Source organism: Perca flavescens, chromosome 10 (assembly GCF_004354835.1).
Source record: "Perca flavescens isolate YP-PL-M2 chromosome 10, PFLA_1.0, whole genome shotgun sequence".
NCBI lineage: Eukaryota > Metazoa > Chordata > Actinopteri > Perciformes > Percidae > Perca > Perca flavescens.
In genome coordinates, this window is record NC_041340.1 from 37038687 (window position 1) to 37063967 (window position 25281).

At 41.5% G+C, this 25281-nt stretch overlaps 2 protein-coding genes across 3 annotated transcripts in view; both read right to left on the reverse strand.

Annotated features, from left to right (window-relative positions):
• Window positions 1-2013: 2013 nt before the first annotated feature.
• LOC114562469 (hyaluronan mediated motility receptor) lies at window positions 2014-6287 on the reverse strand. Its single transcript, XM_028588841.1, has 5 exons — window positions 6110-6287; window positions 5760-5858; window positions 5575-5651; window positions 5388-5465; window positions 2014-2217 (listed from the first exon to the last, which is right to left on the reverse strand). The coding sequence occupies exons 1-5, from the start codon at window positions 6153-6155 to the stop codon at window positions 2014-2016; spliced, it is 504 nt and encodes a 167-aa protein (XP_028444642.1). The 5' UTR covers window positions 6156-6287.
• An 861-nt stretch (window positions 6288-7148) lies between these two features.
• Window positions 7149-25281, reverse strand: part of cyfip2 (cytoplasmic FMR1 interacting protein 2) — a 26602-nt gene continuing 8469 nt past the window's right edge. For both annotated transcript variants that reach the window (XM_028589007.1, XM_028589008.1), the window contains exons 4-30: window positions 24706-24783; window positions 23708-23809; window positions 23303-23484; window positions 23122-23218; window positions 22181-22309; window positions 21884-21988; window positions 21702-21790; window positions 21326-21563; window positions 20865-21017; window positions 19588-19727; window positions 19332-19479; window positions 18211-18364; window positions 17529-17685; window positions 17359-17455; window positions 17182-17258; window positions 16980-17088; window positions 16720-16839; window positions 16223-16422; window positions 15026-15113; window positions 14754-14897; window positions 14505-14595; window positions 13785-13915; window positions 10995-11067; window positions 10767-10861; window positions 10046-10284; window positions 9165-9312; window positions 7149-9067 (exon numbers count right to left, since the gene is read on the reverse strand). In XM_028589007.1, the coding sequence (XP_028444808.1) occupies window positions 8900-9067; window positions 9165-9312; window positions 10046-10284; window positions 10767-10861; window positions 10995-11067; window positions 13785-13915; window positions 14505-14595; window positions 14754-14897; window positions 15026-15113; window positions 16223-16422; window positions 16720-16839; window positions 16980-17088; window positions 17182-17258; window positions 17359-17455; window positions 17529-17685; window positions 18211-18364; window positions 19332-19479; window positions 19588-19727; window positions 20865-21017; window positions 21326-21563; window positions 21702-21790; window positions 21884-21988; window positions 22181-22309; window positions 23122-23218; window positions 23303-23484; window positions 23708-23809; window positions 24706-24783 (3552 nt within the window). In that variant the 3' untranslated portion in view covers window positions 7149-8899. The remainder of the gene's footprint in view (window positions 9068-9164; window positions 9313-10045; window positions 10285-10766; window positions 10862-10994; window positions 11068-13784; window positions 13916-14504; window positions 14596-14753; window positions 14898-15025; window positions 15114-16222; window positions 16423-16719; window positions 16840-16979; window positions 17089-17181; window positions 17259-17358; window positions 17456-17528; window positions 17686-18210; window positions 18365-19331; window positions 19480-19587; window positions 19728-20864; window positions 21018-21325; window positions 21564-21701; window positions 21791-21883; window positions 21989-22180; window positions 22310-23121; window positions 23219-23302; window positions 23485-23707; window positions 23810-24705; window positions 24784-25281) is intronic.

Sequence of the window (25281 nt, forward strand, 5' to 3'; positions counted from 1 at the left end):
TAACCTACTGTCTAGACAAAATTGATTAAGGTGTTTGGCAAATAAAGAGTTATCATCTGACATATCAGCATTCATATCACCCATCACAAAAATGCAAGTACTTTTACTCTCTTTTATGAATGAGCTGATAAAAGGCAAGCCTATTAAGATATTCATTTTGGTAGCATTCATATGGCATGTACACATTTAAAATAATAAAAACATTTTTATCATGTACAACTTTAATTGCTATGGCCCAGTCCACCTCTAGCCTAATCACATCGATCAGTGGGTCAAGTTTCCTATGCCATAAAATGGCCACCCCTGCAGGTATTCTGCCACGCACGATTCCCATACTTAGATCGGTTGTCGACTCACCTGTGCCATAAAAATTTTCATGCACAGAGTTGAGTTTATCTAGATCTTGTTTGGGTAACAGAGTCTCTTGTATACATAAAATATCAGCACTTTCTAAGAGCTTGTCAATAACAAAACGTCGTGCTTTGTCTCCAGCCCCCTGTCCAAGGCGTAAACCACGCAAGTTATATGACACAACTCTCATGATCATAGTCAAATCTTCACCGCAACAGTGGCTCCAGCCTCAGACACATCATCATTTATATTCACAATTACATTTCTTTGACCTAATGTTTTGCATGCTTCATAAAAACGCCGCACAAAGATACCTTCTGGCCACAGCTGTGGCTCATACATTTCGCTCACCGTATTGCATTCTGCAATTACTTTGAAGGAGTTATACCGTCTTTGGGCACTTTCTATCTTTTGGCATGTTACATCCCGGTGTAGTTTATCTTTAAAGTAACTAGCCAATGTTTCCGAATTTACATCTGGGGAGAATTTTGTTGCAAAAACACTCACCAACTTAGTCTTCACAACCCTTATGTTTCCTCCCTCACTGGTTCCAACAATGCCACTTTTCTTCTCCTTTCTCGGAGCGTTCGGTTTGGCCTTGGGCTGAGCAGTATCTCCGGTTAACTGTTGTCGACAGCCCCGATTCACTACCTTGCTCCATACCAGGGTAGCTGTCTCTCCGCTCCCCTCACTCGAGACTTCCTCCGTTGCGCTGGCACCCACAACCGTGCATCCAGGTACATGCCCGTCTCTGTCCATTCCCCGACTCGGGGCCTCCTTGGTGACCCGAGGAGCAAGCTTACTTCCTCCAGGCTTCTCTATTGCGCACATGCGTTGGTCTAAACCGGCTGTAACTGAACGGAGATCCTCGCAGATGTCAGTTTGCACAGATATGGCCTGTTTCATGGTTGATACATTCATGCTAAGACGTTTGATTTTGCCCAGCAAACAAACATCAATGCTGTTGAATGTCACAGGTGGAAGATCATCCAAATGATGAGACACAAACCGAGGAATGTTCTCACCAGCCTCGTTAAGCACTTTCAGACAACTCTTAACGTTATTAGAGTCTTTTTGTTGTCCTTTGTGCGAAATGCAGCGTTGAGTGGTATTTGGGCAGAGCTCAAACAAAACTTTCTTGGAGCTCTCAATCCACTCTGACTCAAAGTGGTTAACAGTCAGCATAACAATATCATCCTGACTTAAAGTTCTCATTTTAACCACAAGAAAGTTCAACAGCTCATCTTCCACCACAATTTGACCGTCTACGGTGGTGTAAATCTCCGGTTTTATCCGAGATATACTCGGAGCAGCAGCGTCTTTACCCGCTGAGTCCGCCATTTTAATCCAGCGCATCAAAACAAATCCCATGTGGACTTTTTAATTTAACCCCCCGCCCCCAAACATTTTCTCATCGAATCTACACGATTAACCTATTGTGGTTTCGGCGAATTTCGCCGAAAGGTGAATGATTTTCATGTCTGGGATATGATGTAGTCGCCGTCGGCGGTACAGTCTAAACAGAAAATATTTACGTGAATCATTGGTAAAATAAAAAATAAAGATTGATTCTAGAGAAAAAGAATCAATTTAAAAAATTGTTCCAACAATAACATCACGATACATACGATTTTCAAATTTCCCCCCACCCTTAATGAACATCTAAAGAAAGCACACCTTGTTTTTTAGGAACTCGTTGACTTTCTTGAGCTCAGCCCGCTGTCTGTCCAGGGTGGTGACATTGGCAGCCAGACCCGTCTTCTCCCTGACTGCAGCCAGCAGCTTGGCCTCAGCCTTCTTCAGCTCCTCTTCCAGAGCCAACAGGCGGCGGTCCTGCTCCCCTCGCTGCTGAACCAGAGACCTTATCTGGATGGAGATCACATCACAGCTACGTCGTCAAGCTCAGTTTAAAAAGGGGTGACAGAATGATTATATAGGGTATTTCACACTGTTCCATAAGGTCTCTTAATAGGGTATGTAACATTGGTTGGGCTGAAAATGGCCCAAGTGCTATTCTATGGGTCTGTGAATACCCTGTGAATGTGGCCCTATTTGGAACATCAGCTTTTCTTCCAAATATGGTATGCTCATGAATAATTAGATGAGCTGTGCACTGATTGGTTGAACGAAGTACATACACATACATTGGAGATGAGATAGAAGGTCTCATATTTCAGACACTGCAATGTTATATAGAGGTCGACCGATTCATCGGTTTTGCCGATTAATCAGCACCGATAGTTGATTGGTGGAACTATCATTATTGGCAAAAATCCATACCGATAGTTTTTTCTGGTTCCGTCCGTTGCTGGAGCGGCTGAGAAGCGCACGCTGTCATTCATTACACAGTACGCGAGAGCTGAGAAGGGTCTGCTGGCATCATGCATTACAATAGCTCCTCTAGAGGCGAAATAAAAACTATCACTGATCCCTCGTGTTTATTTTCGACACGTTACTGCGCGCTGCACGGAGAGCACATGCTGTGCGGAGAAGGCTGACATCAAATGCGCGTTTAAAGCATCGACAGCAAAAAGGTATGTACAGTACATTTTGTCATATCATTATAAAGTTATTAATTTGTTGAATAGATGCTGCATTGGTAGAGAAAGAACAGCACAGTATGTTTGTTTGCTTTTGAGGCTGAGATGACGCTAAACATTAGTAGTAGGCTAACTTACCTCAAGCTGTTAAAACACTGACAAAAATAAACGCAAGTCCGACCCAAATGGATCGTCCACGATCCCAAACGACACCTCTGATTCATATTTAGATACTGTAAGTTAAACGTAGAGACTTACTGATTGTTGCAGTTAAAAGCTAACAAATTAGCCGTCACGGGGGTGTCTTTGGTGTCTTTCTAGCCTTTACAGGTGATTTTCTATCCAGCCTGGAACTTGTGCCTTTTTTCGGGGTTGTTGAGCATTAAATCCAAACTGTTACATCCAAGATTTATCCACTTGATGTCCATAATTAAATCACGTTTTCGGTCATTTCTGCCGCTAACTCCGTACTACCGACAAGGGAATCTCCCATGATGCCTTTATTTATGTTTTCAACCAATGGGAAGGCAGGTCCGTCACACATTACGCCTTATACTGTATGGGCATCCAAGCGAGAACAGAGAGTATATAGTGGGAAAGATAGATCCCTCCAGGTCAGAGATCTTCTGTTACCGTTCTAAACCGTTCTACAGAGAAGAATGGCGTCACTGTTTTGAGATTTGGCATACATTTGGGCCTTTTTTGAAGAAATGTAAATAGTTTGTCCTTTATATGAATTATAATGCTCATTATGTTTATTTTTGCACTGGATGACTCCAAATATGTAGGAGAACTGTTTTAGACAACACACATGCTTGTGTAGCATTGCTGTGGGTGTTTCAATTCTAAATACTATCGGTCGATTAATCGGTTATCGGCAAATACGGCCCAACCTAGCTATCGGTATAATCCGTTCAATCGGTCGACCTCTAATGTTATACATTGTTCGTCTGCTATTTCATTACTAAATTCACTTCTGAGACTTTTTTTATGCAAGAAATCAACTATGTAAAGCTAAAATATGGGCCGTTTTACAAAAATTGATGGCTAATTGCAAATTTGGTAAGACGTGTCATCACAACTCACCCTGTAGCTAGTCAGCGCAGGGAAATTTAGCAGAGAGTGAAGCCCTGCAGGCATGTCCTCTGCGCCGCTGCGTTAGGCCGGTTACACATTGCACGCGTCGCGCAAGCGTGGCGTTTCTGTTGCGTGTCAGCTGCGTGGATTTTTCTTTGTCCTCCACACCAGAAGCGTGTCTGACGCGGCGCTGCTCCTGCTGCTAGATACAGGGAGGGCTGATCTCGGGACATAGTGCCAGTATTCCGTTTTTCAGTCTGGAACACTGCATTTACGACAGTGGTTCATTTTCAATATCCTTGAAAAACTTCCAAACTTTCTAAAGTACATAGCGCAGATCGTGTGTGAGATCCTGACAGAGTTCCAGCTCATATAGCGGGTCTGTGAAGGGGGAGAGGCCGACCGGGAAGGCATCAAACCCGGCCGGCAGTCGCCACCTGTCACGGCAGATTGTGGAGCTCCTGAAGTCCGATACGGTCACACAAAATTTGCAATTAGCCATCAATTTTAGTAAAACAGCCCATATTTGAGCTCTATGTAGTTGATTTCTCGCATAAAAAGTCTCAGAAGTGAATTTAGTAATGAAATAGCAGACGAACAATGTATAAAATTTTTGAGATCTGCACGACCTATTCAGAAGACTACGGTAGCCTCAGATCAGTCAGTGGCCTATGTAAATTGTGGGGCGTTACAAAGATAGAAGGTAGAGCCACATAAGGTAGGAGTTGAGGAATGGACGTCAACTTTTAGCTTGGTTGAGATTTGCCCGTTTTCAACAGCAGTTTCAAATTGTGAGACTTACATAGGAAAGAGTTGTCAATGGGATTTTGAAGTTCTATGTATGCCTATTTTACCCACCGAACGGTCGCAAGATAAACTTGGTTTTGCATTCTATCACCCCTTTAAAAAGGTCCCATGGAATGGCCACTAATGGCAATTGTGTACAATAATTTAATTGTGTACAATAATAAAAAAAAAAAAAAAATAATAATAATAATAATAATAATAATAATAATATTGAATAAATAAAAAATTGTCAGTTATATGTGCAACATCTGTTATTATTCACTGCTGCTACTTATATTAACACTGTACTAATGTATTTATGTTTGTACTGTGTTTATGTTCACACTGCACTACAATATAATTTGTACAATCCATTGTTTTGGAAAGAATCTTTTTAGCCTATTTTTACTTTTTGACCTAATCGCCCTTTGCTTAACGTTTTTATCTTACTGTAGCTATGTTACTTTATACACTTATTGATTCGCTCCTTTCTTACTACTTTGTAACCTTAAAATGTGACTGTGAGCAACTGCAACCATTTCCCTGAGGGGATCAATAACGTATTCGGATTCTGATGTATGGTTAGCTTGTAGCACAAATGTTCCTTTGATGAAGTGTACGTTAGTTAGCTACCTCTTTCTCTACGAGTTGTTGCTGCTTCCTTTCCATGGTCATGATGGCATTCTTCTTCTTTACACTTGAACCTTCAACCTATACACAAGACATCGAGGGGGTTAGTTTTATGGCAGGAGCAGTTCTAGCAGATCTGTTACTGAGGAGACATCGGAGTGGCGTTGTTACATAATAAAATACAACTTACAAGACCGTCGACCGACATAGTCCTACGGACAGGTGACACCATGAAACTTCTGGAGGGCGATGGTGGTGGCATAGCGGCTGGAGACGCACATAATAACATAATGAAAATAAGTGGCACAAAACGTTATGCTTTAGATAACTTTATTTGTATTTCCTTGTTGCATTATGCTTATAAAATGTACCCACCTGCCTTGACAAGTCTGAATCGATCAGATTTGTCAAAGGAAGCAGCTCCCTTCAGGTCCCCAGGTTTGATCTCATAGGACCCCGGTGGAGGGGCACAACCTTCGGCCAATAGCACAATGTTAGCCATCGTTGTTGGTTTAGCATAACGTTAAACATGTAAAGTGAAAACTGACCTTAGTTCACGTTTTTTTTTTAGCAATTACAGTTAACGTTAACGGGAACTTAACGTACCTAGCTAGCTAGCTAGCTAACGTCAAACACAAGCTAACGTTAACGTTACTTACCGTTGACTAACTTGAGTGGATCATTTCCCAATATGCTAACGTTAGTAGCTTTTGAACGTCACTTACCTACGTCCTCGTTGAACCTCTTCAATGGGGCTCGTGAAAAAGACATTTTAATTCACTGAGGTTTCACTATTTTGGAATTGCAGCGGAGCAGCTCCCACACACAAAAAAAGCTTCACCGCTGAAATTTCAAAATAACGTCATATGTACGTTTACGTGCGTGTAGCCAATAGGCAGCGAGTCCTGGATGACGCTATTCCTCCCTTTTTTTGTCCCTCCCATCCTTGTAGTCTTCATATTTTGTGTGCGTGTGCGTGCGTGCAAAATCCATGTATAGATTAATTTTTTTTAAGTTTTTAATTATTTTAAGTTTAATTAATACCCCGTAACAGCATATGTGCCTATGTTTCTGAAAAATAAACGACATTTTTCCTTTGCTCCTATCAGATGTTGAATTTTCATTATATCCACTAAGAATTATACTGTAATATAGCGTATCTATGAGTCGGAATAGGAAACTATAACACTTTATACAAAGCTGTTTAAATAGGTTTTTCTTAGTTGTGGACTTGTATACTCTATGTGTACCAAAGAAAATGTACTTTGTATTAACATTGCAAAAATTAGCACGTTAGAAATGCTGAGGTCATGAGTCTACACTTAGCCAACCAGATCCTACTGACCAAAGACATGTTATACTAAAGCCACCAACCAAAACCTGTAAAATTTCCAAGGTATTTAAAAAGAATCAGAAAAAAAAAATCGCATTTGGTTTTATTAAACTGCTCAATTATATTTCTGAAAAATATATGTCCCCATATGGTCTGAATGTTTTCCTCCTTTAAATCCCTTCTATTTATTTAAGTCTGCCATGTTGAGTCACAGAATTTAACTTATTCTCCTCATATCATTAAACTATTTCCCTGTGTGTACATGTCAGTGGGTCAACAAACCTAGCCAGCTAATTCATTTTTCTACATGTAAGGGAAAAAGCCCAGACACACCTGAACAAACAACACTGAAGATGAGTACTTAAGGTAGAACCCATTGAAAAACCAATATCCTAAACACAACTCAATTTTTTCAGTTAAACATTTTTTATTTCATGGAAATACAACATCATTTCAAATCCTTTGCAGGACCATTGTTGTACATTTTATATTCTTTTTCTCCACTTTTTTGTACTTCAAAACATGGTCACTTGTACAACAATATAATAAACAAAGCCTCATGTCACAAATGGAGCCATTGATGACAATAAATTACACTTGCCATGCTAAGGTTTTGAGATGATACATCAGTTCCTTTGTTTTTACTAGACTAACTTTAAATGAACAGTACGTCGGAGTTGAATAAATATGATAAAAAGACACTGGAGTTAAAAAAAAGAAAGTTTGTTCATTCAAAATGGAGCAGAAAAAGATTAGAGGGCAGTTTGGGGAGGGTTACTTCTTAATAATGCATTTGTTTTCCTTGTTAGGAAAACAAAAATAGGGACACATTTTGCATATTTCGCTAACACTGCTAAATCTAAAGCAAAAGTCCAACAATAGTAAATACTGACTATATTTAGGAAACTGCCCTTTAATTAGAACTGACATTTTAGTTTTTTGTTTTTCCTTTATGTGCTGAGTATTTCATAGCTCTGCTAGACCAGCATCATCCATTCACACTCTGAACAGCACACTGTCTTTATACAACCTAGAGGGATTTTCTAATCCTCCCTTTCTTTTTTTACTCTTGAAAAAAGAAAACACATTTACCCAGTTGAAGATGTGTCTTTTCCAAATTGTAAATAATATCACTGTATTAATGTACATAATATAAAAAAAATCTTTCCAACAGAGACAAAAGAAAGAGAGCGAGAGAGAGAAAACAGTTGATAAGGTGTCCAGCCAGTAGTAGAGAGGCAAGTATACCAAGGATGTGTAAATTAAAATATTAATAATTAAAAACAAGAACAATTACAACACTCAACACTTCACTTAGTTCAACAGTGAAATTTACAGTGGAACTGGTACTGAATAAAAATGACGTAAGAAAACCAGATAAGGGGTGAGAGAAATAAAAGCAAATCAAAAATGTGATGTACCTTCATTCCTTTGAAAGCAAGCAGGTGAGGAATTATTCAAATGCATCATGATAGACATTGTGTACCACGAACAAGGGCAGACCAGATTATTATACAAATGACTGAAATGTATCACAATAAACAGGTTTGGTAATAGAGGACACGCATAATGGTAGCACAGGTGCCTGTGCTGCTACGGTTAGTAGCTGTAGTAGCACTTAGGAGCACCATGTTAAAAGATCCTTATATAACTTAGAAAAATGAGTTATTTTGTTGCATTATTTTGTCTTTTATTTAAACCATGTTCGATTTACTTTTGTCTCTGCTCTTGATTGCAAATTCTAAAAAGGCGTTTATGAGTCCCAATGGCTGGGAACGTCAAACAAGTGGCTTCAGATTATAGGATAGAGATACTCTTTTGGCATTTGTGTCAGTGGTCCAATCCACAGGTGTGCAGCGGAAGGAAGAAGAGAAGGCATGCATGAGTCTGAGTGAGAGCCACACAGATAGTAAAATAAAAAAAAGACAAAGTGTGAATATACACTTCGCCTCTGGCCTGGTCCACGTCTAAGGGTTAATGCTTCAAGAATTCAGAGACAGCCACATTTTTAGATAGAGGAAGAGTTTGAAAGGGATTTGTCTTTGGATTCTTAAAGCCAATGTGGAGCCATCGTAGTAATCTATGACTCTACGAGACCAGAGAGAGGCAGAAATCCGTTTCACAGCTATGTTGTGTTTTGAGTGTGTGGGTGTGTGCGTGCACTATGTGTGAAGGGTCTTTTTCAACAGGTGGTAGCCAGGGATTGGTGTATAGGAGGCTGGAAACAGCGAACGTGCTCCACAGTGGAACTGTCCGTCTCCACCGCCTTCATGTACTTGTTGAGGATGGCAAAGATCTCATTGTTGAGGATCTGATACTTCCTGATGCGGTCTGCCATCTTCTTCAGGGGCTGTCGAGGCAAACAACAGAAAGAGGAATAAGTCGGACGACGTATGAGAGGTGTGTTTATGTGTGGGAGTAAATGTAGTGGATAAAAGTATACCCACCACATTTTTGATGATCTCATCCTTGCCGTCCTGTCTTTGGACTTTGAGCAGGTGGTAGCAGAAGTCAAAGAGATCAAAACGACGCTGCTGTCCCAACAGCACGATGATGGCACAGCCGGCCCAGTTCAGCCCATCCCCGAAGCACTGCCTACAGTTAATGACATCACTAATTGAGGAATTTCAAACAAGAATGTGGGCAATGCATTTTCAGACAGTTGAGAAAAAGTGCTGTCTGTGGGAGAGAAAGCTCCATTTATACATCTATTGCATACGCAAAAATCTATTACACACTAAAAGATGAAAAGAAAAAAAAAAGCATAATAGGGGCTATTAAAGATGACATAATTAAGTGTGAAACAGTATCTGGTCTCTTCTGATCCAAGTGTACCCTGTAGTGTTTGTATCAGCTGCTGACTCAAAAATGTCCCTGTCTGGACTGAACTAAGGTGTGGTCACGGATACGTGCCTCTTTTTATTTTATTTTATTTCTTATTTCTCACACTGTAGTAGAGCCATGTCATAAGTAGCAGCATGATATGAATGCTTTGCCTATGGCAGAAGAAGAATAAACGTCAAGGTGTACTAAAAAAGTCTGTTTCCATTAAGCTTCATCACATCTTCTCTTTCTACACATGCCAACTTTTCCACCAAGTTGAGTACAAACTTTCAAAATATTTTGTTAGCTTTTGGCCAGATTTCTGGCATTTTCACTGAATAAACAAATCAAGAATTCAATTTTTTTTTTTTTTTTTTTTAACAGAGTATTTGGATATTGGCAAACCGATACGCAAAAGAGTGTTGAGTTCCATGGTCAGGTTTGGCTTCAGATGTGGTTATCCAACAAACTCCTACTGTACACAAAGCAGCCAGCTGCCACTTACTCTGCTGTGAATTCGTGTGTGCCCACAGGGATGCAGTAGACGAACTGCATGGCACTCCACAGGCGGTGGAACTCCATACACTCGTCGACATGCATCACACCGTTGGTGGGCGGGGGCCCACGCCACACCCCGTCCTGCAGGAAGCTGCGGATGCGTGTCAGGATGACCTCGAACATGGAAAGGCCGCAGCACAGGCGCTCTTTGGTCAGCAGGTCCCCCTCACGGGCAATGGCAATTTGCTGGTGAAAAGAACAGCCGTAATACTTTATTATTCCTATTGAAATATTAAGGGACAAACTGAACAAAAATTTTGAAATAATTAGATTTAGTTTGTTTGATCAAGTATCTATAAAGTATCAGATTGGTCATTATCCATCTGCTTTCTTAAACACAGAGTGATGGTAAACTAGAGCTGGGCCATATGGAGAATATCAAATATCACAATATTTTTGAGCAAATACCTCGATGTCGATGTTGCTATGATATTGACAATTGGCGATTTTACAAAATATTTACACAATGAGATGTTTGATAAATAATCATCAGTAATGTGGATATAATGACTAAGTGGGTAAACAGTTACAACAGTCTGGTAGGTTCAGAAAATGACATCACTTACAAAACAAACATGCCATATTACGATATCTAAAAGTTACGACGATATCCTGCCTCATATATGGATATAATATGGATATTCTGCCCAGCCCTGTGTTGAACTCACCTGTGGGGTTCCCAACCTCTCGATTAGAGGCACAAGGTGAAGAGGGGCGTACTTGGCTTCCAGCCTTTTCATCCTGACCTCCAGACGCTCTCCCTCTAAATAACACACAAACACAAGGAGGGACATGTACATACTGTACAAGAAATGGACACGCTAGGACGAGTAAATTGATTTATTTATTTTCCAGCCATCTGCCTTGCATTTACTGTTTCTGACCCTTGAGTATACCTTTGATGTAGACTCTGGGCAGAATGTTCTGGAAGGGGGCGGCGTGAAGCAGGTCACACACTTCCTCCTGGGACTAAGATTCAAGCAGAACACAAGAAACGGTCATTTTAATTCAAAGTACACCACTCACTTGGCTTTATGGACACCCTTACAGAGCATGCAGGGAGCCATGAGGTGACGTTGATTTTAAAGAACCCGCCCCAAATACTCTCAGCTGAATTCCATAACTTAGTCTCAAAATGTTACAACTAAGAATGAAAGCTTTTAAAGCATTTCAAGAGCACTGCCATGAGCATTCGGATGGATTACTCAACAGTATCTTCAGCTAATGTGTTTACCATGAGGCTATGTTTATCAAGCCATGATGACAGGCTAATATTAGCAGGATTATACATTTGTTCTAAGTACAGCATCCCATCTAATCTGGTTTGGCAGCAATAGGTCAAGTTTACATCCATCTTAATAAACTCTAACCCTTTCCAGGTTAAATGGCAGTGTGTTAGTGGTATTCTAGCTATGTGAGGTTGTTCCTATTTAGGTAGCTAGGTGGTTGCCATGGCAATAGTTAGTCAAGACAACAAGCTAAAACAAATGCAGAGAAGCAGCATCTTGAAACTAGCTGAATTCCTGAAAACTTTTGTTACAACTAAGAATTATAGCTTTAAAATCATATTTTAAATGCTTAAAAGGTAGACTATGTAGTGAGTACGGCTTTACTGTGTGTAAACAGACCGTTCAAAGTTGGCCCCTCCTCCTCGGCTTAACGGCCAGAGAGAGAGAGGGAGAGGGAGAGACACAGACAGACAGACAGACAGACAGACAGACAGAGACAGAGAGAGAGAGAGCAGCGGTGGTCGAGTGAACTAGAGAGTAAATGGAGAGGAGTGCTAAACAAAGCACTAATCAAAGCAATAAAGTCTCTTTTCTTTAATTTGTTTGCAGCTATTATGATGTAAAGCAAATCTAAACTAAACCCAGCCAGACTTCAGCTGGGGGGTGCAACGCTGTCAGATTAGGAGTGAATGCAGAGCTTCATCCCATCCGCTTCTGCGTCAGTTCGACTTGTGCTTCGATAGGAGACGCTGAGGGGCAAAGCGGCGCTTGGGAATGACAGCGGCTGCACACACTGCACGCCGTTATACTGTAGGCTGGGGGTTACCCACCCACGTCGGGCAGAAAGGCACTTTGACCACGCCCAGAAATGTCACAAGAAAAGAAAAAGAAGACAGGCAGAGGGCAGGTTCTCTGCAGATACAGACACCACCACCACTTCCAGTGGGACAGAAGTGATCATTTAGAGAGAGTACTTTTGCCTTAGTTTTTTGAGGAAAGCATTGCATATTATACCTTTAAAGTTATAAGAGCACTGCCATGAGCTCCATGGTGTAGAAGTATTCGGATGGACTACTCAACCGTATCTTCAGCTAATGTGTTTATCATGAGGCTATGTTTATCAAGCCATGATGACAGGCTAATATTAGCAGGATTATACATTTGTTCTAAGTACAGCATCCCATCTAATCTGGTTTGGCAGCAATAGGTCAAGTTTACATCCATCTTAATAAACTCTAACCCTTTCCAGGTTAAATGGCAGTGTGTTAGTGGTATTCTAGCTATGTGAGGTCATTCCTATTTAGCTAGCTAGATGGTTGCCATGGCAATAGTTAGTCAAGACAACAAGCTAAACCAAATGCAGAGAAGCAGCATCTTGAAACTAAAAAGGGTGAAGAATGAGAAAAGAGCCATGCAATGATTAAAAAAACCAAGACACACACACACACACACACACACACACACACACACACACACACACACACACACACACACACACACACACACACACACACACACACACACGTAGTCCAAACCAACATATGCATAAACACCCTATACACACACACGTTAGTGCAGTCAGACAGTATAGTAAAAGAAAAATCAAAGAGTGACGGTTGAGTTAGTTGTTATTTAGACAGGCATCACAAGCACCCTGAAACAGAAGAGAGTATGGAGACCAACCAGAAATGGACTATCACCTCTTCCATGGAAGACAAGGCACAACTGTTCTATAATAAAGCAGCCAAATGTGTCCTTTTTATTAAACAAATGTCTTTAAATACAAAGACTTTATTTAGGTTTTTGTGTCAAAAGTGATATATTCCCTTAATTCCTAATAAAATCAAAAGACAAACCAAATTGTCTCAGTCCCTTTGCTTCCATGGCTGATTGTGTGACAAACTAACATGGTAGAAGAAGAAGAAACAGAAAGACAGCAGCCCAAACCAACAAGAAATAAAAGACAAAAGGACATTCCGTCTTGGTGTTATTTTGGTACCAAAGAGAAAACCTAAATCCTTACCACCTGTGGTAGTTGCCAGCGTGTAATGAAAAATAGAGTTGTATTTCAGAAAAAAAACACACATCAAAGATTAAACATACTTGGGGGCACGTAGACTGGGAGCCTGACAGTTTCTGTCCCTCATATTTGATTAAGGATGTGAATTGACATCATAAATTGGGCAGAAACCTCCAGGCGCCCAGGTTATTGGTCACCCACACAAAAAATTGGTAGTCAAGACCGCTTCACATTAGCAGACCCTGACCATACAAGGAATTAACAGTGGGAAGGTGGGGAAAGCAGAGGAATAAGGGGAGACACCTAATATGGCAAGAAAATACAGAGATAAACAACATGTCAAAACAACAGAGAAAGAAGAGGAAGATAGGGTCAGGGGTAGAACCCAGTGATATAACAGTTTGAAGGGAAATGGAAGCTAAAAGGAAATGTCTTACCAGAGCTTGCTCGATGAGCAGACAGAAGAGGATAGCATTTCCCACCTCCCTTAAACTCTGGAACACATCTGTCTTCAGCTCAGCATACTCAATGATATCCTTGAGCTGATGGTGGAAGAACTCTAAGATACCTGGAATGGCAAACATGGAAAAAATACAAATTTGATTTCTGTATTGGATAATTTATAACTTTGAGTGTATATTTATTTTATTTATTTATATTATACCCCCTATCCAAAACTTGTTTACCACTGTAGCAGAGTTGCTGGCTGTTGATGTAGTGTTGTTTTATGTTGTCAGCCTTTTCTTCTGCTGGCTATGTGCTGCAAATCTTTAACTGCTGCTCCAAGTAATATTTTATTCCAGTAATGTTTCCAAGCCCTGACTGCACTCAAAGAGGTACTGTAGCATGTGCACAAAGTACGGAGAAGGATTGAGCTAGTAGGAAAATAGGAATTGAACTGCATGGAAGTGTATTAAATGTAGCAAAAAACTGAATCAAAATAGATGCAACTGCCCATTAATCCTAATCTGACTCAAGTAGGGTTTCACTTTCAGATACATTTGTAAATGCATTTCTGTCTCCACTCTTCTATGCATCTAAATGTTGTAAGTATAACTTAATACAGCTTTAATGGCATGAAAATTGATGTTATAAATTCTACAGATATAACCCCACATGCACTCTATTAAGTGTAACAGTGGGGACTGTAAGGTCACCTGGAGAGCCGTACTCATGGCGCGGTAGGCGGCAGATCTTGGGCATGACTTCTATCAGTGTTTTTACGTACTGCAGGATGGTGCCCTGTAACTGCAAAGTGACAACATGGAAGATAGATAGAACGCAGCAGGCAAAGGGAAGAGAGGGCACAAAGAGAGAACAAAACAAAAAACAGCACTGTTAGAAGTCAACACACTAAGAAAGAAAATGTGTTTTTAGGGATGCAATGGAAAATGAAGACAAAATACCAGGCTCTTGACAATCTTTAGCAGCTCCTCCATCACTACAGCAATGCCTTGGTAACCAAGGAGACGACAGATGGTCTTAAAGTGGGGCGGGCCAACAAAGTTTCTGTAGGAGCTGTATATGTGGGAGTAGGCAATATTCAGAGGCTGAGAAGAGAGGAGGAAACAGAAGCTGGGTTAATCAATAGAACAATAGGAAGACAGCTTTCCTTTACACATGCTGCACCAAGACTAGGAAAATCTTTTCTGTGATATCAAATTCAAGTCGGCAGTACCTTGGACCCATACAGGTAGTAAGGCTGCACGTTGGCTGGCTTGTCCCTTTGAGGCTCCTGGGTGAAGGGAATGGCTGTACGTACAAAGCTGTAGAGAAAATTGGTTCATTGGTTAAAAAAAAGAAACAGAAAAAAAAATATTGATTCTAGGGAAAATAATGGCAAAGAAAATAATAATCACAACACATGATTTTTGATTTCCACCACCCCTGCAAACTCAGGGTTGTTCCTGCGCTGCTGTCTATCAGTATTACATTCAGACAGTTTCATAACTTGTAAAAACGTCTCGTAGTAGCGTTAAATACATCTGACTGTGTTTTTTTTGTACGGTTTGTTTTAACACCTGATGCGAGCCGTACGTTAGTACGCGTGTAAACCAACGTTTTGAGTACTTTAGCGCCATTGCCCTGACTCCCTGAATAAACTGCAGAGACGTCGTCCTGCTCCGCCTCTCTGCTGAGCCCTGTTCCACAACTATTTCACACTATGATAGTTACATAATTCCAATGAATCCGCGGTTCACATGCCTGCCGACCGTAGGGGCGGTCCGTTACACTTCTGTAGGCCTATAGGCTATTCAACATCACTGACCATTTATTTATCAATATTTCAAATTAGAAAACATTACACTTCATAATGTTTTGTATTCATAACACTATTGTATTATTGTACAAATTAGCTACGACAGTAATAGCAGTTACCTTATGTAAGTCACTTCAACATTTTTCAACTGAGGAGCAAAACGTGCTCCTTGGGAAAAAGATTCTGGTTCTGCCCTGCTCATACTAATCAAATGAACTGGACTTTGTGGTCAATTGTAGTCGGATGCAAAAGCCCCCCTTCTCTTGCTGCATTATATTCCATTATATTTAAAATTTTAACCCTTAAAAATGTTTTAAATTGTTATATTTTTCTTCTACACATTTTCAGCGCTTATTTCTACGTCCCATATTTTCTGATATAAAAAAAAAATGAAAACGGGTCAATGTAAATTGTTACCTGCAGAATTTTTGTATTTTCCTTGAGATAAACTAAGACGTTTTCACCATAAATCTGTGCCTGAAATTGTATTAGAATGCAGGAAAAGAAGTCTTTGATGCTGAAAATTTCCTGGGGGGAGGACCCCCCAGACCCCCGCTTCATATGTGTCCCCCCAAAAAGGCACATTCTGAGCCAGGAAAAACTCTACAAACTGACCGGTTTGTCGATCCGTTGTAGCAGTAGTTGGGGAGGAAGTCAAAGTTGAGCTCCCAGAAGACGTGGAGCGTGATTCGTCCGTAGGGAGCGGAGACGTTGTGGTTGGCCTCGCGGAACATGGCGTCGAAGCTGTCCAGGGTTAGGTGCTTACACAGGAGCCGGTGGGTTAGTCTGTTGATCTCCAGCAGCCACTCCAACTCCTGTCGACAAGGGAGACAGGGAGTGTACGGGAACATAGTCTCGCATTGCCAGACCCAGCTGCAGCCCCCCCACTCTGACATCTCTCCATTAGTGCGTGAAGAGGTACTGGGCGTGTGTGTGTAATTCAGGCCTGTGTGTAATGTGTATTCTAACAACAGAGTGAAAACACTGTAATTTCCGCTGAAAGCGAGGGACATCCGGCGGCAACGGAGCAATCCCGTAAATGAATCGTCGTCGATATAGACTAGTGAGAACACAAAGTTGATTTGGTGTTAGTTTGGGGTGTGGGATCTTACCACTATGGAGGTGAGGTCCTCGCTCTCAAAGCGGCTGATGGCGTGGTCCATAGACTTGTACATGGCTGCCGAGATCCTCTGGGTGATCAGACGGTTCAGGTCAATAGAGCGACCCAGCAGCTGCAAGACACAAGAGGAATGGTTAAGAAATACTGTACAACACCCTGGCTGTGGGTCTGTATCCATGCACATATGGAGTAGAACAGAAACAATGACGCCCTAGATGAGCCATAGAGGACTGCTTTCCATGTGTCCAGTACCTGTACGTGTCTCTGTTTGAGCAGCGTCTCGTAGCGGTTTGATGGAGGGTACGGGATGATCACGCCATAGTTTTTACACTCTGCTCTGAAGCGCTTGTCTAGGAGGACGCTGTGAAACACATGTGATTTAGTCGATGAAGTTTGCAGAGACAATGTTTGCCAGGAGCTCCAAGCGTATACAGAGGAAAGTCACTTCTCCTACCTTCCAGCCATTGCTTTGTAGTAGGCAAATATCTGATCTGCTAACTTGTAGACAAACTGATCGAAGCAGAGGTTAACCTGAGGATAAGAAAAACACCATGAAGGTCCTGTTTTTAAAGAGCAACGCCGAGGTGAAGATCGCTGCAAATGTATTCAAGCAATGGCCGGGAGATTTTACCTCAGCCTCGATTTCATCATAAAGGAACTGCTTCTTAAACTTAGTGAGAGCGTAGTAGCCACTGTCGTTGTACAAGTCTAGAGGATACAGCACGTATCTGGAGGAGGGAGAATTGTATTTATATATTGCAGTCTGTTTTCTCAAGGTACAGAATGTGAGTTTTTTCTTACTCCATCATGGAGGGCTCCTTGGTCTCCAGGATGTGGTCGGTGAGGATCCAGGGCATGGACATCTCAATGGGGAACTGGATTCTGCGACCCATGGTCAGCTCCAGGAAGAACTCTCGGAACCACAGCTGGGACAGGTCACAGCACTGCTGCAGGGCCTCTGGGGGGAGGAAGGACGCAAGCACGGTGCAGAAAAATGAAGGAATTACCTTTAAAATGGCTCTAATCTGTGTCGCTTGGCTGAGTTTTTTTGCATGACTTCCTGTACTGAATGTGGATACTGTTGATGTGTAACTTTAATAATGTCTTGCTGCTTCCTGTTGCTCTGCATGGCTTCTTGAAAAAGCTTATTTTGTTGCTCTAGCTGTCTTTATGGTGTCTTATTGACTTCTGTCTGTACGGTTTAACCGGTACAAATGCCTTGCTGTTTTCTGTTGCTCTAGTCTTAGAACATCTGGCCAAAGGACTACAGGTGAAAATTAGCCGGCTGGCTAACATCTTGGCACATTTACAGAAATGTCGATTATAGTGCGTTGTCCTTTATGAATAAATGAAATGAAATGTTTGCAGATCTACAGGTAATTGCAACTCATTTGAAAACACATCAGGTCATTTGTACAAGAGCTGCTTCAATTATACAATTGTTGTCATTTCAGTTTGTTATATTCTGAGAGTTTGTACTCACCGCTGAAGTTGAGCAGGTGTGTGAAGAAGAAGGATTGCTTGTGGAAGTCTTCTATGGCCACCACTATGGGTCCATCCAGACTGCTGCGCAGAGTCTTCTTGGAGCCACTCTTATCTGCTATCAATGACTCCAGCATGGTGCGCACCATGTACAGCTGCGGATGGAAGACAAAGGTACAAAGATAAAAACAGTTTTAGGAGGCAAATAAAATGAACCATTACTCATCATTTGCCACCTCATTATTTAGCATGGCTGCCATTTTCTGATTATCCTTTGCATGCAGCATGGAGTTGATTCAAGTGAAAGAATAAGCACTATTTGAGGAAAATAAATGTGAAAAGTGTTACTGTGTAAGTGTAACTTTTAAACTAAAAGCCTTGCTCAAAGACACCCCAAACACTTAAAACAAAAGTATTTGCAATTGATGCAATTGCATATTAATGTGTGCAGTAACAGAGAACAAAAATGGAGTCATTCAGTAAGTCTGAAGATGTGTGAACATTAGAACCCTTGTGATTCCAGTTCAGACCAGATGGGAATGTTTTCAGTCAAACATTTTGTTTCAGTCAGATATAAACACATCGTGAAAGGCTGCCACATATCCTGAAAGTCACTCAGAGTGAAAATATCAGTACAAAACTGCACTTTAAAATGTAATGGTCATTCTTTGTTTTAGTGCTGCCTTTTATATTTAACTTAATGTTCAATTTGTTCAATAAAAGAATGTTGGAAATTATTTCTGTTCATTTGTTTTAAAGCAAACAAGCAATTTGTTGTATTTTAGCCCAGAGATCTTCAACAGGGGGTCGTTTATTGTAGGCAGAGTTTAATATGCAATCTAATTTTATACAATATGTAGTAGGGGGTCCCTGATCCCTCTCTCTTTCAGTCAAGGGGTCCTTGGCTGAAAAAAAAACGTGGAAGACCCCTGTTTTAGCAGAATACTAAAAGCAGCAGAAATGCAGAACTGAGCACACTTTAATATCTGTTTATTTATCGCAAGTAATATTGTTAACAACATTATCGCACACTGCATATTTTCCTCATATGGCGCAGCTCTAACCAACAGCATTCTGTTTTGGCTTCTTTCCTCAAGCAGCCTGATCTATTTCCTGTCTTACCTGTGTGCTGGAGGGTCCTACAGCCCTGCGTGGCACTTTGATGTCGAATCCACCTTTTGGGTCCTTCTCCCCCCTCAGGCACGGGTCATTTGGAGGTTCCCTCGCACCTTCCCAGTCACAGACGGTCTTTCGGATGGCCTGAAGAACACTACAGATGAAGAAAACAGGATTAGAGAAGTGCTTGAGCTCTTTAAGACAAGAGCCACGAGATTACATTTAAAGTACATTTGATCAGATCATCATTGTGCGTGCGTACCTAATGAGGACATTCTTCTTCTTGCGTACAGCCTGGCGCAGAGGCTCTCGGAGGGTCATCTGGGCAAAGTCCTGCAGCGCTGCGTAGATGGTATTCCTGATGGCCTGGTTAAACACTGACTCCATTCGGCCCATCAGAACCTACACAGGTCATTACACAGCACCGTGATCAGCACTGACATCTTGGTCATAATGGCTACTGGCCATCAACTCTGGGAAATACACTTTCACTTTCTGAAAGAGAGTTAGGTGAGAAGCCCAATACCACTTATGCTCATATGGGTCTATTAAAGATGCCCTCCAGACACGTTTTAGGACATAAAACCACTCAGCTCTGAATAATAATTTGTGTCTGATATGGTTCTTCCACAAAAGGTTCAGTTACTGAGTTAAAAGCACACTATGCAAGATCTGTACCTTAATATAACAGCTTCGAAGTCATTTCGATGGTAAACGAACTCGTAATCGGGCGAATCATCCCGATAGCAAAGCAGGGGGGGACGCCGCTGGCAAAACCAGCATGCAGCTTTGAGAGGTGGCGCCACGCCAAATCTTGCGAGAATCACGACTTGCCTTATGGCACAATGTCACATACATCAACAACATATAAGAAGCAGCCTCTGTGGAAGACACTAGCACGCATTTCAGACGTGAATCATGGCAGAGTCGACGAAGAAAACAAAGAAAGCGCGGTCGGAAGAGTCAAGGAAAAGAAAACGAGAAACTGACCGCGTGAGGAACTGGACAAGAGTCCCACTCGGTCAGGCTTTCACTCGTTGGAGAGGGCTAAAAAGCAGCAAAGGTAACGTTAAATACAAGGACTCCAAAATGGAAACTGCATAGTATGCCTTTAAAAATGGTTCCATATACATACCTATATTACATTTACTCCTTCTCCCTCATTGAAAAATCTAAAAACTAAGAATAGATAGAGCCAGGCTAACACTTACCACCACCCCCCCATGTCTTTATGCTAAGCTAAGCTATCCGTCTTCTGGCTCTAGCTTCATATTCAGCGGACACGTATAAGAGCGGAACTGATCTTTTCAGCTAACTCTCAGCTAGAAATTAAATTTAATAAAATTATTATTACTATTTCTTTAAGGTTAACAATGGATGACATAAAAAAATGGTTGGTGGATAATTTCTCATGTTTGATCCAATTTTCTGACAAAATAAGCTGCATATCTACTCATCTATAAGTTTTAAAAATGTCCTTGGACCACCAGCTGTTGGGAGCATCAACTAAAAGCTGCTCAACAGCTGGCAGTGTTTTACCTGCAGCCCTTTGATCATGGCGATGACTTCCACCAGGGCAAACTTCTCCTCACTGGTGTAATTGTATCGCGTGGCTCGTTCGTACTCCTCCGCTGTGCCTGGACAGTCCTTGTTACAGAATTTGTCCGTGGGATGGACCAGCTTCCACGAGTACTGAAAGAGACAAGGAGAGCTATAAATAGATCAAAGTTACAACGATCGATGGCAAAACCACTAACTTTTCATACCTAAGCCCACGCATATTGCCTGTTGCACAAGCGTTTTTCTACACACAAACACAATCAACCCAGGGTCTCCCCAGGAAAAGTTGTTTAGACGGGTGGCTAGTGTCTTTTTTTAAAGAGGGCCCGGATTGGCCCAGTCCCAGACTGATGGCAGCATTGACAGAGTAGAGCCCAATAGTTTCTGTAATATCAGAATGGACGTAATTGCGAAACACTGCAACCCCTCGCTTTACTCACAACTTCCATGACGTGCGTGCTCCACTTGGACAGCAGCTGCAGACCCCTGAGAGCCAGGTCAAACAGCTCTCGGTACTCCTCGTCCGACTTCTGGCTGTCCAGGCCCGAGCCCGTCACCACTTCGCTGTTGCTGTAGCGCGCCAGCTCCGAGATGAAGCGGATGTGGTCCTCCCTGATCTGCACCATCTGCTCGCACAGGTTGTACTGCGGCGAGATGCTGCTCTGGGTGCACGTCCACCTGGGCACAAAATGGAGAAGATGGTAGGATTGGGGGGTGGGCGAGAGCAGATGGCATGGCGGTCAAGAATTGCTGCTTTTGTGCTTGAGAGCATTTCTGTGCACGAGGGTTTATAGATGTCTAGACAGGTCCTCTTACTTGGACTTGTTTTCTTCATAGTGGGCGCTTGTCTCAATGTAGCGCGACAACTCTATCTGCATGTCTCCAAAGAGTGGCACCACTTGAAGCTGAAAAACACAGGGAAAAAATGTCTCACACTCACGTCAGGCACATAAATACAACTCAGGACAAAAGAGATGCCAAGAAAGCAAAAGCCTTACTTTGAAGAACTTGTCAATCTTGCTCAGGTTGATCCTCTTTTTGGCATCGAGTTTATAGATATTACTGACGTTCCCATCCATCAGGTACAGACCAAAGCCCATCACCTGACCAGACACACACACACACACACACACACACACACACACACACACACACACACACACACACACACACACACACACACACACACACACACACACACACACACTTTGTTTTACATCAGCAAAGGACATTTAGCCAGCTGAAGATCACACTATTGACTGATATAGGTGGGCAGCAGGTAAGGATGTGTGTACCTTTAGCAGCATGTGTTTCTCACTGGGGGTCAGATACATCTTGTTCTCATAATAGTCTACACAGATGTTGACAATGTCTGCCAAAAGCTCCTCGTAGCCGGGAATCACCTCCAACTGTTGGTGCAGGCACTACACAGAAAAAGAAACAGAACAACAGGTCATCTTCACATACATTAATTTACATGCAAATGCCAGAAAGGCCTCATTCTACCTTGCAAATAGACCCAAATACACATAAATACTGACATTGACAACACTGCATGAAAAGCTTGAAACTCAAAAAGAAACAATCAGAAAAAAAATATATTGTAAAGAGAAATTGCATTTTGTTTCATTATGTGTAGAATGGGCTTTCAATGGGCCTTTTAGTCATTAAAAATGCTGAATTTATAATGGACCATGCTCTATCTGAATTTAGCTAAAAGCTTAGTGTCTGTCATTGGACTGATTTATAGTCAGTTACACACAAAACAATCTGACAAACCGTGTAATGGTATTCTTCTTACTTTAATATCATTATATGATTGTAAAGAGCAAAAATGTAAGTTGAATAAAGGTTGTTCAGCAGAACAGATGTTTATGTTCACGTTAATAGCAAATATTGCTCCGTAATGACACTTCTATTCAGAGTCAAGAGTTACGTCACTTGTACAAATGTGAGTCACTTATCCGCTCATCTTGTCTAGCCTTGAGTCATTTCCTATTTAGAATGTTGCAGTAATTGTTATATTAAAAACTAAATATGTGTAGGCACCTTTCAATCAAAAGGCCTTTTCTTTTCTTTTCTTTTTTTTTACAAAGATACACTGAAAAAGCAGCCTTGAATCACTTTACAAATGCACTAAGTCAATTAAATTTAATTGGTAAAGCTTCCTCCATGTCCTTACAATCCATAGTTAGACATTTTTACACCACACGCTGTCTAGAGTCTGCACACCAACCTGAGTGATCCGGTTGTGGTTGGCTAAAAACATTGAGAGGTTCTGGGACTCCTGGATGGACTGAGGGTCGGCCATCTTCCTCAAGAATTGAGCTGCCCTGGAGGCAGAGGAGGAGAGAAATGTTACCTTGGCTCTAACTAGACTAAATTACATTAGGATTCTTTCATTTATGGTTCACTACCTTTTGTAGGCAGAGTGATCGTTCTTAACACTACACTTCATGTTCTTCAGTTCGTCCAACACTGCAAACATGTTAATAAATTTGCCCAGAGTGAGCAGGTAGGCCTCAGACACAAAGTCCTTCCTTCTCTCGGCGTGACACAGACGCTTCACTTCGCTACAGAAACGTTCTATGGCTTTCCGCTGTAAAGACAAAGAAATCAGGATATATGGAATGTTTACAATAAGTTACAAAAACACAACTTTCTGTCTCCAAAAAGACACCAAACATGCAAAGTCTGAAATGAAAACGTACTTCATTATATGAGCCCAATTGCAGGGTTTTGCCTAGGCATGTCTGTCTTGACATTTTCAGGTTCAGTTGATCATAAAATATAAAAGACCCTGTCATGCAGCAGAGTCTTACCTGGAAGTACATGAACTTCATGAGCTTGGTCACTTCAGGTTCTAACACCTCCACCGTTTTCTCGTAGATCTCCACTCTGTTGGGCTGCTCATTGCATTTCACCTAGCAAACACAAGAGGGTGGCATTGTACAGCTTGATTTTGCAGCAGCAGCAGTAGTACAGTGTTTGGTTCAGCTAGTTCATGCAACATTATAGTTTGTTTGCAGGTAGTCTAGCTTTGCCAGACCCTCCTCCAAAGTGCGCTGAAGGAGGGTCTGGCTACTCCACATAGCATTCGGGGATGGGAGGAAAACGTGCTTTGGTTTAATGGAATTTCTTTAAACCAATCAGAATCGTCGTGGCCGGTGCGAAACTCCGCACAGAGCCGCTGCAAAATAGTCGTGCAACAGAAACCTCAGATTGGACAGATAGTCTAGCCAGCTGTCTGGATTTACCCTGCAGAGATCTGAGGAGCAGTTAACCATAGTCCTCACAAATCCACCAAATTTACAATTCCAACACAAAGAAAGCAGAAGGAAACGGAAAAGACATGCATCTGGCGGAATTTCCTGCAGCACTGGAGCAATCCCAGAAGTGGAACGCGAAGGATATAGACTAGATTGCAGGCAAACGTGATTCATGTGGCATTTTTTTCTCTTATATGTTTCCTTCCACCAAGGTTTCCTATTTTCATGTATGTATAAGCTGCAATTGTCCACTTTGGGGAAATCATATTATGAGCAATAATGAAGTCACCCAGTAAAGCAGGCTAATCTTAAATCTTTAATCTTTATCTTAAGTGCAGGAAAACCGCTGACAGCTTCTTATTCGGTGGCCGAATGACGTCCGGTTTGGTAAGAGAACAGCCACATTTCAATGTGTTCAATGTGCCATAGTTGCACGATTCCATGAGGTTTGTCTGTGTTTTCAGGGTGCCCAGTGATAAGGAACTTGCAGGTTGAACTGTGTGTGTGTGTGTGTGTGTGTGTGTGTGTGTGTGTGTGTGTGTGTGTGGTACCTGGGGAATGGCTCTGGAGCAGCTTCTCCAAGTGTAAAGCATCACAGCATACTCATGTCCTTCCTCCAGCATCTCATTCTGCAAAAATGGACAAATACAACAAAGACATAATTCATTCATTCAGTGTGTCAATTCATTCATTCTTAATGCACAGTTACAGCAAATATGTAACTAGCAAAGGCCTTTACTTTATTTACTGTATCTCTTACTTGTTCTTGTCTTATACTTGTTTAATATGTGTATGTTATGAAAGGAACTTTTGCTAAGGCACTCGACAGTACAAAACATTTCCACGGTCTCAGATGAGTCACATATTCCTGGATGAATAGTGCTTGATAAATATTTTAGCAGGGGAACATTTCTTCCATTCAGAAGAAGGTGAGACAGATTTCTCAATCACTCTGGCTAAAGACAGGAGGGTCCTTAAATAGAACTCCATGGGACTTCCTGATTAAATAAGGTTAAATAGAGCTCTACTTCCCCTCTTTGCCAGTCAAATCCCACTCTCCACTTATTCACCATCAGGGGAAAGAGGTTTAGTGGTCCATTGCCTGCCTGCTTCACCAGTGTGTGAGG